Source organism: Ichthyophthirius multifiliis, assembly GCF_000220395.1.
Source record: "Ichthyophthirius multifiliis unplaced genomic scaffold scaff_1120509250191, whole genome shotgun sequence".
NCBI classification, from domain to species: domain Eukaryota; phylum Ciliophora; class Oligohymenophorea; order Hymenostomatida; genus Ichthyophthirius; species Ichthyophthirius multifiliis.
In genome coordinates this window covers 71,291-84,051 of record NW_004086990.1, presented here as the reverse complement: position 1 = coordinate 84,051, position 12,761 = coordinate 71,291, and the positions used below count along the sequence as shown (strand labels likewise).

Here is a 12,761-nt window from a genome sequence, read left to right as displayed (position 1 = left end):
TTATTATTTCTTTTCTTTTTTTTTAGCTACATATTTTTATTATAATTTACTTACTATATAGCAAGTATTTTAGATATATTATTATTAGGAAAGTATCCTGTAAATTCTTTAAAATTTTCAAATTTGTCTAACATTATACAATATTAATTATTTGTTTCACCTTTTTATTAACTTTGTTAAGTATTGAATACTTATTATTTTATAAAATATTGTGTTTTTTATTCTTTATTTTCTTCTGAACAATTACTATTATTACTATATTAAGTGTTTTATTTTTCCAAAATATTTCCTATATTAATTTTAGTTTAACTGCTATTATTATTATTTTAAACTTACGGGATTTTAACTAGACTATTTTGTTATTTATGATTATGTTGGTTAATATTTATATAATCAACTTTAATAATTGAGCTTTTAGTATTTTATTGGACATTTTATTAACTTTTAATACTTTAATAATCTTATAATGACTATTTTATTTTACTATTATCTTAAATTTAACTATTATCATGTGAAAACCTTTTTATATTATCATAGTTTATTTTACTTAATATTTCATGATTTTTCTGCATAACATTTTTATTTTCAACTTTCGACAAGCATAAAGCTTAGTGATTTCCTAACTTTAAAATTTCATTCTTTTATAAATCTTCTAAATTTTCTTCATTTATAGTAGAATTTGAAAAATTGCTTGAAATAAAAGATTATTTATTAATTACTTAAATTTAAAGTAATGAATTATTTTTGTCTTTATTTTCAACCAAATTTAAATTAGTAAAGTTTAATATTTTTTCACTATTATCTTCTTATTCTTTCTCATTTTCTTCTTTAACTTTTTTTTCTTCTTTTAGTTCTTTTTTTTTTTTGATTCGTTCTCTTCTTCTTCGTTTTCTTCGTCTTCATTTTCAATCTCACTAGTAATACTTCCGAAATTTTTATATGAATTCATACTTTTTTATTATAATTTTGAAATTAAAGCCTTATCAAAAATACTTTGTCTATTTCTTAATGTATTTCTTTTTATTTATTATTCAACTTCACTTATTTTTTCATTACTTTTAATTTTAAAATTAAAAAACTAATATTCTTCTTAATTATTCTCATATTCATTTTCACTCAAATCTGATAATTCCCTTTCACTGTAAACCAAAACATAATTTTCATATCTTACCGCTGGTACAAAAATAACAAATTCCATATCATTTTATTAAAGATCTAAGTCTTCTTCTTCTACTTCGATTGGAATTCCTTCGAAAGCTTCATAAAAATAATTGAGTCTTATTTTCCTAGCTTTTTTCATTATTTCTTCTCGTTATTTTAATGAATTGTAATCTTTTTAAGGTCTCCTTGCGTTTAATAATTGTCGAATTTACGGAATATTTAAAATACTTTTTTAAATAACAATATATTTCAAATGCTTATTATAAAAAAATTAGCAGTTATGTGTTTCATGTCCTAATTTATTACAACTAAAACAAGTAGTATCAAAATGTCGGTTATAAATAAGGAGATTGTCTTTTAATTTACAAAAAACTTACTTTTTATTTATTTATATATAATTTTTTTATATATATATTTATTTACTTAATCATGCTAATATTTTGATATTGCCTATTAAAAACTATCTCTATCGCAATATAATAAATAACTAGTATCTGAACTTCTAACACTATATTATTCAGGAAAACCTGTAAAAAAGCTAAATTATCCTAGCATGCTTCCATTCTTTTTTTGTATAGCAAAATAATTTTATTTATAATATATAATATTATATTAGATAAAATATTTTTTTTTTACAACTGCTCTACCTATTATTGAATAATTTTAAGTCTTTTAATTTTAATTTTAAACAATAATTTCAAACTCTCCTTTATAAAGAAAATATATCATATTATTGTTTTGTTTTTATTCAAGTAAAATTTCTCCTGGTTATACAATAATTTCTTTCATATAAAGACATATTTCTTATCGTGATTCTTAAGAAAAATTTAAATTAAAAATTTTATAATTACATAAAATTCTTCCATAAAATTCTCTTTTGATTTAATTTCTTAAAGTAGAATTTAAACAATTCATTATTTATTCTCCTTTTTTTACTTAATCTCCATTTATAATATTTGTATATTCTAAATTTTTAAGAACTTTAATTTACAAATTCTTAGGAATTTCTCTACTTCTCATATATTAAGTCATATCATATTTTACTTATCTTATAAAACATAAAAGTTATTATTTTTTATTTTATATATAAAAAACTTGAAATAAGCTTCTTTTTTAGATATTTCTTAAAAAATGGCTCCTATAGTATTCATTGAATATCCAAACATACCACAGCTTAAAACAGTAATAATAATAGTGTACGATTTTTCTAAAGGAGTAACAGGGCATATATCACCGTACCCAACTGTAATCATAGTAATAAACCCAAAATAAATACTATTTAAATATCTCAACAGATAATCATTACTTTAAGCTAGATTTTATTTATGTAACCAAGTTTCGGAAACTCCTATAAAAAATAAAAAATTAATTTTTTTACAGATATTAACATATTTACCTGCTTTTATTTCTTATACAGCCACAAAATGAAAACCACAACCAACAAAATGAGCGCAAGCAAAGACAAGTATAAAAAGCTTAATTAATTCAAAAATAGTATTAAATCTTTACTAAAGTTAAAAGTGTTCGTCTATTTTCCCAATTAAATCAGGAATTTGAAAAATTCTAATCATTTAAACCCACTAAACAATAGTATGATCAGTATTACTAATAAATATAATAGTTGTTAAAACATTAAGTGGAAAATTAAACCTTTTAAGAAGAAAAAAAATATTAAATAAAAAAGTAAAAAAAAATAATTTTTTTTTAACTTAATATATTCTTTAAAAATTTTAACATGATTCACAACCAAAGTTCCTTTTTCATAAAAAGCAATATTAAAATTAATAAAAATATCAACAAGTAATATATATTAAGGAATTTAATAAAAGCAATAATTAATAAAAGTTTCTTATTCAACTTAAATTTCAAGGGAAGTTTTCAAAGGAATAAACATACAATTAAGAAAAAGTACAGAAAACAAAATAATATTCCATATTAAATGTAAATTCTAATTTGGTTCAAAAACAGGAATTTATTAAAATAATTTATTTAAGTTCCATTAAACATCTGTTTACCTGAAAAAAGTAATATCGTTAATAGCATTTTGCTGTAAGTCATTTAAGTTACAATATTTTTATAATATATCTATTCTAATAAAATATTACTAAATTTTTTACTCTTTTCATTATTCCTATTTTTTTCCATTAATAATTTGCTCCAAAATTTTATTTTAAACTAGAATTCATTTAATCTTTTTAAGGCTATTATTCTCTTGTACTTGAACGTTTAAATTCATTATTTGATTCTGATAATTATTGTTATTCATCTTTCTTTTATTTTAAATAACGTTTACATGCTTTTGTTTAATTTCTATTCCGTACAATATTTAATATTGCCTATTTTTAGGTCTGAATTTTATTTGTTTCTTCAGATTATTCACTTTCTTCTTCATTTTCTTTTTCATTTTCTTCATCATTTTCTTAATCATCATTATTTTCTTTGTTTTAGTCTTCTTCCTAAACAAATTATTATTTTACTTTTTTCTCATTTTCAATACTTTCTAGAGATAGGTTACTTTAATAATTTTTTTTTTCAATCGAATATAAATTTTAATCAGTTTAAGCTAAATTTTCATTTTTAATGAATTATTATAAATTGTTGGTAGAAGTATACTATTATTAAAATTTTATTTTTGTTTAATAAAAATACAAAAATTTGATATAAATAATTATTTTTTTATATACACTTATATGATTTTTGTTAGTTTATTCTATTGAATTTAATGAATCATCATGAAGATTTTAATTCATTTTCATAAACTCATAGTCTTGCAAAGGTGAAAATATTTGACTTCTTATTATTGCGCCTTAATTTATATCGCTTTTGTTATATTCTCTTTATATTTTATAGTTATAATTATAGCTATATTCCATATTTATTATAATTAATATAATTTTTATTTTAGAAAAATATTAAATATTAGTAATAATATTTTAATTTGTTGTATCTATTTACAATTATTAACTATCTAATATTTTTTCTTTAAATTATTTATTTTTTAATACTTTTATTATTTATTGACATTTAATTTTATTTGAGAATATCTTTTAGTAAACAAATTAAATTGATTAAAATTAATTAAAATTTTTAAATAAAAATATATATTAAATTCTTTTACTATAAAATAAAAATCTGATTTTTATTAATTTAAATGTGTCTAATATTTTTTTTATTTAATAAAAATTCCCATTATTCTCATATTTTTTTATAAAAAAATTATATTAATATTTTTTCTTTTTTAAATTATAATATATTAAATTAAAAAATTAAACATTTTTATATATTTTCTTTATTTTATTTACTAAAATATTTTTAATTAATATTTAAAAAATAAAAAATGATTTCATCAGAATAAAATTAACAATCTATAATATTAACTTAAAATGGAGCACCACCATTACCAGAAGAAGACCATCCAATAATAAGAGAAGAAGAAATAGACAGTAATATTATATAACTTTAATATAAAAATATTAAATATCATATATAAATACAAATATTTAAAAAAGAAAAATATTTATGAAATAAAAAAAGATCTATTTCTTAAAAAAATTATCTTAGAAAAAAATCACAACTATAAAAAAACAAAGTTTTATATTTTTTTTTATTTCAAAAAAAAACATATTTCATATATATACAATTTTCTTATCCAAAACATATTATTTTTATTATTATAATTATAGTATATTTAAAATATAATAAATAAATAAATAAATAGAAATACAACTCAAAGAGGACAAAACAAACTATGACTAATATAATTATAAAAAGGAAGGATATTTTTTCGCTGATTAAATTTAAATAGATGGAGAGACAATATTTACAATTCCATTTGAAGATTAAATGAAAGATGAAAATGATCTTCCGAAACGTAAATCACGTTGGGGTGACAGACCATAAATTCGCTAAAAAATATAAAACCCAGTTATATTTAATCCATTATAAGGTTTAAAAACAGGTTACGGCCTTCTCGCATTAACACACGAAAGTAACAAAATTAATTCATATTTTTAGGCTCCAGTATAAGAACCTGCCCCATCAAGATGGGGAGCTGAATATGAGAAGACTTTTCACCCTCCATTATTAAATTATATACCTTTATAAATAAGCGACGATGATTTCGAGTATTTGATAAGATTATATCGGCTAGATGAAATAAATAATAAGTAGTTATATAAAACCAAAAATATTTTAGATGATGAAGATTGTAGATCACCTTCACCGGAACCTATATATAATGAATCAGGAAAGAGAATTAATACACGTGATATAGTTGAATACGAAACAATATAAAAGGAAAAACATAACTTAATAGAAGAATGTATGAAAATTAATCCTACATTTGTGCCTCCTCATGATTATAAGCATTTAAAAAAAACAAAAAAAATATACCTTCCAGAAAGTCATGCAGAGTAATTAAAATAAAGAATCATAGGACCAAAAGGTGCCACCCATAAAAGCTTAGAATAACAAACAAGTTGTAAAATTAGCATTAAAGGAAAAGGTTCAGGAAACGGAAGTAGAAGAGTTGATAATGATACAAATGATAAATTACATGTTTTTATAACTGCTTAAACAGAAGAATAATTAGAAAAAGCAACAAAACTTATAGATGAAATATTAAGAGGGGAAGATAAAAAAAACGAAACTCCTTATAATTAAATTGCTATTATTACTGATTACCTTAATTAAGATTTTTGTCCTAAATGTCATTAAACAGGCCATAGAGTTTGGGAATGTACAGCAAAGTAACATTTATTAATATATTTTATAATTTATTTATTTATTTTAATAAAAGAACTACGTTTGATAAAATCGAAATTAAATGCTAAATTTGTGGTGATAAAGGACATGTTACTATTGATTGCAAATTAAAAAAAGGTTATTATTTTTAAAAAACAATTAATACATATTTATATAAATTTAATAAAAAAATAGAATATTAATAAAAAATGCAAGAAGATGCTCAAAATGCAAACTAAGGCGACATAAATTAAAAATTTGCAGATTTTTTACTATAAATAGAAGGAAAAGATGCAAATAATTTATTAAATTATGCATCAACTTTAAAACAAGAAAATAATTAAAATAGATAATCTACAATAACAAATACAAGTTTTATAACAGATTAAATACATATAGACCCTAGCCAACTGATGTTAAAATATGACTTAGATGAAAATAGGTAATAATAGTAATAAAATTAAATGGATATAGATTATAGTCAAAAACTAAAGGAAGAACTAACAAAACTTTAACAGAATTAATAAGAAGATCTTTTAAAACAAGAAAAGTCATCCGAAAATAAAACAAACTCTGACCCAATTTAAATGTAAATGCAAATGATAGATTTTAATAATTTCCAAATGTAACAACAATAAATCTAATTATCTTAATAAAATTCTTAATAATCTCTTCTCGCCTCAACTTAAATGTATAATAATAGTTAGAGTGCTTATTTAAACTAATTTGGTCAAACATAACCCAATTCAAATTTCTAGGCACCTCTTACCCCATAACTTTAATAATAATTGTAAATGCAATAATACTAATAATATTAACCTTCGTTGCTTGCTAATCCTTCTCTATAGTCTAATACTATATTACCTTTATAATAAAATTACATGTAAAATGTATTAACTTAATAATAATAATAATAATATTATCAAAATTCTGTCTAGAATCCAATGCAAACTTTATTAAATACTTCTTATTATTAACCGAATAATATTTATCCTTCATTCGCAAATCCTTTAGTACCGTCTAATTATTATCCTTAGTATTATTAATAGCCAATAACCGCTCCTTAATATAATCCTTTTTAGACTACAGCTAATACATCAACAACTATACCTTAGATAAATAATTTATAAAGTAGTACATAAGCAGCTTTCTTATAGTTTTAATAATAATTATAAAATAAATAAAAATGAATTATTTTAATTATTGCTATAATTATTCAAAAAAAAATCAATTTTACAAAATATATATTTTAAAAAATAAATATTTTATTGATTTTTTTTTAAAAATAAAATTATTAAAACGTATATTATTTTTTCATATTTTGTTTTAGTTGTTTTTTTTTCTTAATTTTTTTTAAAAACTCAAACAACAACAAATATAAAGGAGAGAAAAAATGACAATGGCCTTTTTTTTAATAAGTTTATAAAGGTTTATAAAGTTACAAAAAAGAAATTAATAATAATAAAAATATTGTTTAATTTATCAAAAAAAAAAATATTTCATTATAATTTATCTTCCAATTCTTGCATTTTTTTATCAATATCATAATTTACAACTACATAAATAGTCAAAGCTGAACTAAAACCAACAATAAAACATATAATAAATAGCAAAGTTATATGAGGAGTAAAAACTGCTAAATGTAAAACAGCATTTTCAGGTATAATTCCAGTTAAACCATATCCAATTCCAGCTAATATATTTCCACAAACAAATTATTTAAATTTAATTTTTTATCCTATTTAATCTATATTTTTGAAGACATAATTAAGTATATTCAAAATAGCAATAAAAATCAAAAAACTTATATTAAATAATTAATCTTTTTTAAAGCTTTAAGAAATAAAAATTCCAAAAGCTAAAAAAAATCCAATAAATACTTCGTAAGAAAAGAAAATAAAAAATAAAGAAAAAGTAAAAATAAGTGAATAAAAATTATATTATTAATAATCGAATTCTTATATAAAATTAACTCCTTCACTTTATTCAAAACCAAGTTTTATTTAATTAACAATATAAGCTAATATATAATAAACGCTTAACCCTATTATTTGTTTATTTTCATATATATTAAATATTGTGTATTGTTGATATGCTAAAAAATATCCTACTCCCGTAATTGCTCCTCCAATAGCATACTAACCCATTAAATTACCTTATATCAATGTTTCTGGATATTCAAATACTTATATATCATGAAATTTGTTAAATTTAAAGTAATAAAATGCTATGCAACTAAATAAAGAAATTCCGACCCAATATCGATGTACTTTTTGGTTTGGTACGTTATATAATTTAATACTTTCTTTTTTTAGAATATTATTTAATTTTAAAACTAAAAATGATATTGAAGCCCCTATTATAGGCAAATAAATATTTATCTCGAAAGGTTATTACATAAAGTATTTATTTATTATATTTAATAAAAAAAATATATTTAAATTAAATTAAATAATTAAAATATTTTTAATTTGATTATAAATATATATAATAAAGCTATATTTTTTTAAAGAATATCTATTATTTATTATTCTATTATATCAAAACATAATGTATATCTAAATTATTTAAGTTTTTAATAAATTATTCAATAAAACCAAAAATAAATAAAGATTTCTACAAATATTTTAAATTACAATATAAAAATTATAAATATATGTTTTGTAAAGTTATTTAATATTTTAAATATTTATTTTTACTAAAATTAAATAGGCCTTTCTTTTTGTTTAATTCTAAATTTTTTAGGAGGAATATTTTATGTAATAAATTTACAAAATAAAAAAACCATATAATTTTATATTAATATTTATGAAGTTGATAATTGGAATAATTATTTTAAATGGTCATCAATATTAAGATTGGAAAATATAAGATTCATAAAAAAGCTAAAATGCATTATGGATTTCATGTTCAATACATTTTGCTATATTTATTTTAATTTGCTTATTTTAATTCTTTAGAGAAAAAAGAAGACAATTGTAAACTGGTAAAATTAATAAAAATTATGAATACGATTCTTCTTAATAATACTATAATGCTGATTTAATTGAATAATAGGATAATTTTTATAGAAATTTAATAAAAAACTAAGATAATTATGGCAGCTTTCATCAAAACTAAAATAATAATGAATAATTACTTGATAAAAATAATTATGGAATTAATTGATTAATATATTTAATATTAATATTAATTTCAATTAATATTGTATAAACTTTATAATTATATATAATTTTAATCTTACATTTAAAATATATATCCATTAGCTTTTATTATAAAAATATATATAATGATTTTTTAAAAAATATACTTATATATAACATTTTTAATAATATAATTTAAAATAAATATTAATAGTAATAAAAATATTTTTAAAAAATACGAACAAAAATATTAATCTTTAAACAATAATAATTTTTTCTGTTTTTTTTTCAATTATTTTAAGTAAATAATTGTGTAGATTCATCATTCTCATGTTTATCAATCATATGAAATTTCTTTTAAACTAATTATTTGATAAATTAATAGGCTTCTTCCTTATCAATTTAATATTTTTCTTTTAATTAATTAAATATGTATAAATGTTCATCTTTAAAAACTATAAAAAATATAAAATAAGATCCATAAATACTCAATAAATAAGTTTACTTTCTTTCAGTAAATAATCCAAAATACCAAAATATTCCAAAGTTTATAATCTACATTAATCTAATTAAATTTTCAAATCATAATTTTATTTTAAAAATATATCTTTTTCTTATTTTTCATAAGAAACCTTCATATTTTTATTTGATTAATAATGATCTTTAAAGCTAAAAAGTATGATTTTATATAAATATATTACAAACAAAATTTACTTGGTATATTATTAGTTAAGGCATTAAAAAGGAGAGTTTAAAATATTAATTTGAGACTCGTTAATAGTATTATTTTTTTAAGTATCGTTTTAGTTCAACAAGCTTAATAAATTCTTATCATTTTTTCGACCTGAATCATCTACATCACTATTTTGCTCAATATTATCTTCACTATTATTAAGATTCTAGATCTAACTAATAATTATGCTGTTATTATTACTGAAAGGTTTTTCTTTTAAAAATTTAGTTTTGGGTTATGAATATTCAGGAATATCAAAAAGAATCTTAGAATATAAATTAGTTTATAGAACTTTATTAGCTTAATATTTAAAATTTTAGATTTAATATTCACTTTATGATCTTGATCTTTTAAATTCTATATATTATATAATTTCATTTTATATAGAATTAAATAAATATTTTACAATTTTATTATTAATGCCCCTGTATTTATTAGATTATTTTATTATTTTAATTAATGTTTTCTTCATATTTTTCATGTTTTTAGTTGAATATGTTTTTTTCAGGTTTAAAAATATTCTAGCATATCTTATTAGGATTAAACTTTTAGGCAACATTTACTTAATTATAAATAACATTTTTTTTTATATTGTTTTTCTTTTAATCAAATTTAGAATTAAGGATACATTTCAAAGAAATATAATTTTTTATTGTTTCTTCACAATTTCTACTTAAAAAAATTAAAATATTAAAAAAAGGTCAAATATTTATTTACTTCTCAAACTTATTATCTGAAACGTCTAAAAAAGTAAGATTTTATAATTTTCCTTAAAAATATTTAAACTCTTGATGATTAGAAAGAAGGTTATTACTTAAATTTAAGCTTTTAACAAAAATAAAATAAAAAAATATATTTAAACAGATATTTTACATTTTTAAATTAAAAAAATTAATGAAAACTTTTACACCTTTCTGTATTCTATTATGAGATAAATTAATTTCCAAAATACTTATTTTAGATTAAGATAAAAATTCCTAAGGTATTTTCTCAATAAAATTGTTTGAAAGATTTATTTTTTGGATTTATTTAAATTCTTTAAAGTATAATACTGTTATTCCTTTCTAATCTTTTTCCCATAAAGTCTATATTTAATTAGAGGACAAGTCCAATATTTCTAAATATTAAGGAAACACTAAAGTTCTTAATTATCCAATTTAGTTTTAACTCAAATTACATATCTTTAATCCTAAAAAATTCTAAATATCAGGGATAGTAGATAATTTATTTCCTTGTAAATTTAATTCTCCGATTTCATAAAGTTTACATCTTAATAAGGTTTCCTAACAAATATAAAAAATTTATAATTTTTTGTTTTTTGTTTTTACTATTTGTTGAATAGGAAAGCTAAAAAAGTTCTGATTCATGATTTCTATTTTCTTGAGTTCTTAAATATTTTTTTTACTCATTTTTTTTAATTGATATTTTTTTTGTTTTTGAAAATTAAATTATATTAAAATGCGCTTTTTCATAATTTAGATAAACAAATTTTATAAACTAAAAAATTAGCGAAAAATTAAAAATTTTATAGATAAATAAATTAATTTTTATAAAAAATTTACATATTTATAAATTAATAATATATTTAAAATTTCTTTCTAAAGGACAAATTTAATATAAAGAAAAGTAAGATAAGCTTCCTAATTTAAGAATACATTTTCTTCTCCTATAAATAAATATGTATAGGAGAATAAACAAAAATAAAAACTATATAAGATGAATTATATATTCCTTCAAATTAACATAGATGAAGGATATTAGAAGTAAAAAATTATAAAAGTTACGAGAAAATTCTTAAAATTAAAAGTCTAAAAAAGAAAATTAATAGCAAAAAACAAAGAAGTAAAATAAAAGAAAAAGAAAATTATTTATAAAACTGAAAAACAATGAAGTAAATCTTAAAGAAAAATAAGTAAAAAGAAATAAAGAAAATGATAAAAAAATTAATAAATAAATTTTAATAAGTTTATCCAATTATTACAAAAAAAATAAATTATTATATGTTTAAAAAGGTTAAGAATAAATATTATTTAAATCTTTATTTTATTTACAATTTTTTTTTTAAAAAATAAATAAATATACATTTTATCTGTATGTTTTTCATATAAATAATTTAAAGTAACTAATTATTAAAAATGGGAAAAAAGATTAACTATATCTATTATTTTTATCAAATTATAAGTATTACAAAACCAACTTTTATTTATTATGTCCGATTTTTTTTATAATTTTTATTTACTATTATTAATTATAATAATTATAATCAGAATTATTTAATTTGGCATTGTTATAATTTTTATTGTATTTTGCTGATTAAAGCAAAGTAAATAAAGGCGAATATAAAAAACACTCAATTGCTCAATCAATAAATATAAATAAAGAATATCAATATTTTGATTAGTTTTCTATTTATATAAGCATTTTTTGTAGTTTATATCCAAATTACCTTTTGTTTTAGTCACAAAGTCTAGTTTATATGTTTTTAAAGGATAATCAACATTTTTCATTTGATTTATGATAAGCAGTTTTACAGATTTTCAAGTTATTATTCAGTTTACTACTTAATTTATTCTTATTTATTGCATTATTATTAAATTATTTAATTAAATAATTTAAAAGTTATTATAAATTAACTGCGGAAAGTCTAATTAATATTTACAGTTATAAGTCAGAAACATATAGTTATTACAAGTCATTTATCTATAAGGTTTTTTATCACTAATAATATTTATTATAATTCAGAATATTCCATATTTATTATATTAATTGGAATAGCATAATAGTCTTAAAATTAAATTATCTTTTTATTATTTTTCATATATTTATTTAATTCCTATTACTTGCATACCTTAATTATTTGCTAAAAATGTATAATTTAATAGCAATTCCTCATTAATTATATATTTGATTGTATATTTTTATTATACTTTATTCAAGATATCATTATTTTCAAATATTTAAAATTCTATATTATATATTTA

The 12,761-nt window shown here is 18.4% G+C and overlaps 3 protein-coding genes across 3 annotated transcripts, besides 9 other annotated features; 1 reads left to right on the top strand and 2 right to left on the bottom strand. All coding sequences in view use genetic code 6, as the record gives it.

The window, feature by feature from the left end:
- Positions 1–203: 203 nt before the first annotated feature.
- Positions 204–3,306, bottom strand: IMG5_055130 (hypothetical protein; the record flags this gene model as incomplete). Its single annotated transcript, XM_004037308.1, has 7 exons — positions 204–1,537; positions 1,585–1,725; positions 1,798–2,209; positions 2,257–2,509; positions 2,558–2,811; positions 2,871–2,916; positions 3,279–3,306. Coding segments are annotated over 7 exons (2,468 nt in total), but the record flags the coding sequence as incomplete, so codon positions are not given.
- Positions 869–907: a microsatellite.
- Positions 1,543–1,583: a microsatellite.
- Positions 3,307–3,536: 230 nt separating the features above from the next.
- Positions 3,537–3,583: a microsatellite.
- An 892-nt stretch (positions 3,584–4,475) lies between these two features.
- Positions 4,476–6,318, top strand: IMG5_055120 (zinc knuckle family protein, putative; the record flags this gene model as incomplete). Its single annotated transcript, XM_004037307.1, has 5 exons — positions 4,476–4,604; positions 4,671–4,750; positions 4,880–5,909; positions 5,960–6,042; positions 6,254–6,318. The coding sequence occupies exons 2-5, from the start codon at positions 4,681–4,683 to the stop codon at positions 6,316–6,318; spliced, it is 1,248 nt and encodes a 415-aa protein (XP_004037355.1). The 5' UTR covers positions 4,476–4,604; positions 4,671–4,680.
- Positions 4,650–4,692: a microsatellite.
- Positions 5,915–5,952: a microsatellite.
- Positions 6,319–7,134: 816 nt separating the features above from the next.
- Positions 7,135–7,172: a microsatellite.
- A 527-nt stretch (positions 7,173–7,699) lies between these two features.
- Positions 7,700–8,041, bottom strand: IMG5_055110 (hypothetical protein; the record flags this gene model as incomplete). Its single annotated transcript, XM_004037306.1, has 1 exon — positions 7,700–8,041. One exon carries the CDS (start codon positions 8,039–8,041, stop codon positions 7,700–7,702), a length of 342 nt encoding a protein of 113 aa, XP_004037354.1.
- Positions 8,042–8,316: 275 nt separating this feature from the next.
- Positions 8,317–8,374: a microsatellite.
- A 3,277-nt stretch (positions 8,375–11,651) lies between these two features.
- Positions 11,652–11,698: a microsatellite.
- A 108-nt stretch (positions 11,699–11,806) lies between these two features.
- Positions 11,807–11,844: a microsatellite.
- Between the last annotated feature and the right edge of the window lie 917 nt (positions 11,845–12,761).